This window comes from Ostrinia furnacalis, unplaced genomic scaffold (assembly GCF_004193835.3).
Source record: "Ostrinia furnacalis isolate ACB-3 unplaced genomic scaffold, ASM419383v2 OfSCF1700, whole genome shotgun sequence".
Lineage (NCBI taxonomy): Eukaryota > Metazoa > Arthropoda > Insecta > Lepidoptera > Crambidae > Ostrinia > Ostrinia furnacalis.
The window spans coordinates 124937-130538 of record NW_021131939.1 but is presented as its reverse complement, the minus strand read 5'-3'; the positions used below and the strand labels follow the sequence as shown (position 1 = coordinate 130538).

The 5602-nt window shown below is 34.5% G+C and overlaps 1 protein-coding gene across 1 annotated transcript; it reads left to right on the top strand.

Moving 5' to 3' along the window:
• The first annotated feature begins 3430 nt into the window (after window positions 1–3430).
• Window positions 3431–5212, top strand: LOC114353495 (cytochrome P450 6B6-like). Its single transcript, XM_028305525.1, has 2 exons — window positions 3431–4872; window positions 5013–5212. The coding sequence occupies exons 1-2, from the start codon at window positions 3510–3512 to the stop codon at window positions 5189–5191; spliced, it is 1542 nt and encodes a 513-aa protein (XP_028161326.1). The 5' UTR covers window positions 3431–3509; the 3' UTR covers window positions 5192–5212.
• Window positions 5213–5602: the final 390 nt, after the last annotated feature.

Genomic DNA, 5602 nt, shown 5'->3' with positions numbered 1-5602 from the left:
GTAGATTATACGCTAATACCTCATACAGCATTCATCATTCCCTACATTATCCCTATATCTTTTAGATTCTAGCTTTTTAATAATGTAACGATGCATTGTGAAATATAAATAAATAACGGCGTGACAGTTTTAACTCCAATCGACAATAATGTTTGTTATAGGTATAGCACCTTTTAAAACTCTAATATTTAGCTCTACATATGTACCGCTGTCTAGACAATTAATAATAGTAGACAACAAAACTTAGATGGCTATGATAAATACTCTTTACTATTACAGTTGTTGCTTAAAAAGATAACAATAGTAAATATAATTCACCTTATTATGATTAAGAGTATACTGAGATCAAAAGTTATGACTTTATTATAAAAAGATAAACGCGGATTGAACACTAGTTTAATATCATTTTGTATAAAAATGACATTTTATACCAGTGATCTTTCAAGCTTTCAACTTTTCGTAATAAGGCCCTCAAAGTTAATCTTTGATTTTTAGTAAACAAAAGTTACCGAACAGATTTAACCCCGCTTTAAACTTACGTTTAATCCGTATACGAGGCTAAATCCGAAGTTTCACGTATTGGCTGCAGGCTTGCAAATTATAGACGCGATTATCGCATTGATACCGGATTAGTATCTAGCTACGAGCTCCAAATAAGCGGCAAATAAAGTTGTAATACCACTGTGTTCGGTAGTAATTCAATTTTAGCTTTGATAATGGGAAATGGTAATTATGCAGCGGAAAGGTATGCTAAGCTTTGTAGAGGTTTTGCAACTGATTAGAGATCAGTTAATGATGAAATCAGTACCATTTATGAATATTATATAGTTTGGAAATCCTAGGTAATTAAATATTAGGTTAGGTACGGCATTTGGCAATGCAACAGATTTATAGGGACTATTCCCATCTCTCGTTCCCACCACTGCAACTCCTGTGTAGCCAGGATCTACAGCTTGACCGCCATAAATGCAATGCAACGACATGATCGACAGACGATCCATTGTTAAATCAAAATTTTCACCAACGAAACCGATAAATACTGTAATTTAAGAAGAAGTTACAACTCAACCCACACGATTTAAGAAGATTTTATTGACATTTCTGTAGGCCTAGAATGCGTGTCACGATAAACTTTTATCGAGGCATTTTATCATTACATGATAAGTCCATACATTTGTCTTCCAAAATCGTCGATAAGATTTTGTCATCGCGCAACTCTATACACCACCGCCACCCACACAGATACCCATTGTCTATATATATAAAAATGAAACCCGTTTCGCGTTGTCACGGCATCACGTGTGAACGGCTGAACCGATTTCGATAATTCTTTTTTTTAAATGTTTGTGGAAGTCCAAGGATGGTTTTTACGGAAAAAAATATTAAGAAAATCTCTACGCTAAGGCGGTACGAAGTTCGCCGGGTCAGCTAGTCATTGATTAAATCTCTTTCAATTCCCCGCTTATAATCAAGACGTACTTAATTAATCACGCCTCAGTAATCGCTACAGCAACACAATAATCTTGCTTCCTTATATCAAAGCTAAGTTTAAGCGGTAATCTTATTTAATTAATGTTTTATTACGTAATTCAGGGCTCGCGTGTGAAGTGGCGATAAGCTAGAACCAACAATTTTCACCGATGTTGCTCGAAAGTCGAGCTCAAGTTTCGGTTTAACGGAATTGAAATTAAGTTTTGAGAGGGATTAAAGGACAAAATGATAAGCAGAAACATTAACTTAATTTTCCAATCATAAGAATGTAGAAGTTATATTGACCAAGGGCAACATTATATTTATCATTACGTCTGGTATCATATAAGCGAATAAATGTGTGTCAATCAAGATGGCTTTGTGGTTGATTTATTTATTAATTTTACTATTACAATACAAGAACTTTCGATTATTGGGAGAAAAGAGGCGTGAAGTATAATAAATAAATAAATAAATAATAAATAAATCTTTACTGGCAACAAAAACACTTACATGCACAAACATTGTTGCGTTAGCAACTGCATTAGTCAAGGACTGTGTCGCAGTTACTAGCGCCCACCTCATTCAGGCTGACATTGCAGACTTAAAAGTATTTTTGTTTTAATTTTAGTCTTAATTTTAACTTATAATTTATAAATTAAATAGTTAAGTTTACACATTGTTTAGAAGTAGGTAACTAACTGTGAGTGATGTGTGTGTATAGTTCGTGCTGAGAGTGCAAGTTTCATTATGATTAGATTTATTTTTATTTTTTATTTTAATTTTAATACCAATTTTTTTATTTAAGTATGAAAAACCTGTGTTATGTTTTGGTACAAATAAAAAGTACCTATTTGGCAAAACAAAGCATGAGTCAATTAGTGGAAGAATTAATGTATTGGAAGTATCCAAATAAGAAAGTGGTTGGTGGTTTTAAGTCTACTAAACAAATCCACCGCATCTTGTGACCAGGGAACCAGAGTTAATCAAAATAATATTGTGTGTTGATCAATGACTTTACGTCATTTTATCGACAATTGCAAGCTCACAACTGACTTCATCGGACCCTGCGGTTTTGGAATAAACTCCGACTCTTTAATCTTAATCTTTGTGATGAGATTATTAAAGAATTGCCAATCAAGCACAAATAGGTACATCATACTTTTGTAAAAGTAAAAAAAATGACAAATTTGTACCTACCAAGTAACTTTGCTGGGGATTGAACTCATAGCGTTAGGGTTAATAAACAAAAACGTTAACTTTGCAAATAATCTTTTTTCTCCAATATATACCCCAGTCTAATAAAAGCTGTACCGATCGCTCCCGGCTTCCTTACTTTGGCAACGCCATTTTTCAGCCGATTACGAGCTCTACCCTCTCCAAAATATCTTAAACAAATTTGTTTAAGCTTACGCGAGATGTTTGTAAAACGTAAATAGACACGTTCAATGCTCTCTCTTTTAGATATTACGGCATCTACTAAAGTTGTTTTGCATCTGAGTCTAGTTGAAAATCGATAGCTAGGTAATTTAGAACGTGGAATGTATCGACCATTATACGAGTAGGTACGTTGCACATGAACAAAAAGTTTGTGTAATTTTGCTAAAAATAAGAAACATTATTATTGGTTACACACAAATTATAAAATTTAGGGTCGTAAAATCATAATTGTGTGTCATGTTGAAAAACTTTCTAAATTGATGCTTGGTAAAATGATTAAAATATTATAAAGAATTATGCAATTGCATTTCTATTTATGCTTTAAACAACAAGCGTAGAATAACTATAAAATAAACCAACCTTATTCTAATAATTTACTACTGCCGCTTGATAATTATATGTATATCAGCCAACCGAAGTAAATACCGTTTGTCAAGTTTATCATGAGTAGGCGCAAATATTGTAATGATAAGTTATCAACTAACTAATGTAATACACATACTCGTCCGTCTAATATAATATAATCATTCTATCGGCAATTACAACAGACGTAGTGAGTGAATAGTTGTGTTTCGCATCTAGTATTTATAAAATATAAAATGATTTTAGCTATATTTTTTGTCCTTCTGATATTGGTTTTGTATTTATACAATGTTCGAACATTCAGTTACTGGAAAAGAAGAGGAATCAAGTATGAAGAACCTGCTCTATTTTTCGGGACATATAAAAAAGTTTTGCTTGGGAAACAAAGCAGATCACAGATGACAGAAGACCTATATTGGAAGTATCCCAATGAAGACGTCGTTGGAGGTTTCAAAACAACTACACCAGAATTAATTGTAAGGAACCCAGAACTGATAAAAGACGTTCTTATCACCGATTTCTCATCATTTTACAGACGCGGATTAGTTACACATAAAACTGTGATTGAGCCTTTAAGAAAACACCTGTTTGCACTTGATGGAGATCTTTGGCGCTTGTTGAGACAACGAATGACACCAGCATTCACAAGTGGAAAACTAAAAGCAATGTTTCCTTTAATTGTGGAACGAGCTGAGAAATTACAGTCATACACTTTAGCAGCTGCCACTCAAAATCGTCCTCTGAATGCACGTGACCTCATGGCTCGCTTCACAACCGACTTTATTGGTGCTTGTGGTTTCGGAATAGACTCCCAATCGTTGAATGAAGAAAACTCAGAGTTCCGTAAACTCGGTGCACGAATATTTACTTTCACCACGCGGGATGTTATAGTTAATATGCTGAAAGAAATTTTTCCTGAGCTCTTCAAAAATTTCAAGCTATTGGTGAGAATTGAAAAAGACATATTGGGTTTGGTGAAACAGATACAAATGAACAGGAATTATCAACCATCGGGTCGAAATGATTTTGTAGATTTACTTTTAGCCTGTCAAAAAAAAGGTGTAATGGAAGGAGAGTCTCTAGAAAAACTTAACCCTGATGGTACTCCCGCGAAGGTGTCAGCTGAACTTGATGATGATTTATTTGCCGCCCAAGTGTTTGTGTTCTTTGGTGCTGGGTTTGAAACGTCTGCATCTTCAACTAGTTACACATTGCACCAACTAGCGTTCCATCCGGAGGTTCAGAAAAAAGTTCAAGATGAAATTGATAGTGTACTAGATAGATATAACGGTAAATTATGTTATGAAGCCGTAAAAGAGATGACATACTTAGATTGGGCGTTTAAAGAAGGGTTAAGAATGTTTCCCTCCCTTGGATTCCTCATGAGACAAAGTACGTCAAAATATACGTTTAGAGGTTTAAACTTAACTATAGATGAAGACGTATCAATATTGATTCCAGTGCAGTCTTTGCACATGGACTCAAAATATTGGGATAATCCTGAAGAATTTCGTCCGGAAAGATTTGATCCAGATAATTTTAGTGCCACACAAAAATTAGTATATTTTCCGTTTGGAGAAGGACCACGCAATTGTATAGGTAAGATTTTATGAAATAATCCCAATCTGGAATAAATGGTGACCTGTCGTTTACACTTTGTATCAAATTGGTCAAAATTGTCAATCAAAGTGTTTACCTACTTACAAATCTGTCTAATAATAACTCAACTACATTTTCAGGCAGTCGCCTGGGTTTGATGCAGTCACTGGCTGGTCTGGCGGCCATTCTGTCGAAATTCACCGTGGAACCTGCGCCTGAGTCGACTAGACATGTGAAAGTCAATCCTAAATCGAATATTGTTCAAGGTGTTAAGAACAATCAACTGCCACTTATGTTTAGAGAAAGAAAAAGTCACTGATTGTAAGAAATAAAAATTATCTAAATCAGAATTTGTACAAGTATTTAAATATTTCTAAAAAATAGCCACTTACTAAAATTATCAGCGCATGTCTTTACGTACCTATACAATTTTAAAAGTTTAGTTAAAAGTTAAACAATACCACAGGACGCACGGCCTATGATCGTGTAGGCGACGGCGATCTTTAAAGAAGGAATAGGTGATATATCAGACAATCGGGCTACTGCTCGGAAAAAATGAGACTTTTACATTAAACTTTACAGAAACCTGTACCTTCTCTCCAGCAAAACAAACCGTCTAATATCACAGACTGAACTAAACTAAAACAAAGCGCATATCTTTATTCATGCATGCAACTAAAATGCATGAAACAATAACCGTGCAACGGGTACAAATTGTTCAGCCAGTATT

Excerpts from the sequence above, each read along its gene's own strand:
- LOC114353495 (XM_028305525.1), top strand. The coding sequence starts at position 3,510 with ATGATTTTAGCTATATTTTTTGTCCTTCTGATATTGGTTTTGTATTTA. Across the intron at positions 4,873-5,012 it reads AGGACCACGCAATTGTATAG|GCAGTCGCCTGGGTTTGATG; the intron begins GTAAGATTTTAT and ends CTACATTTTCAG.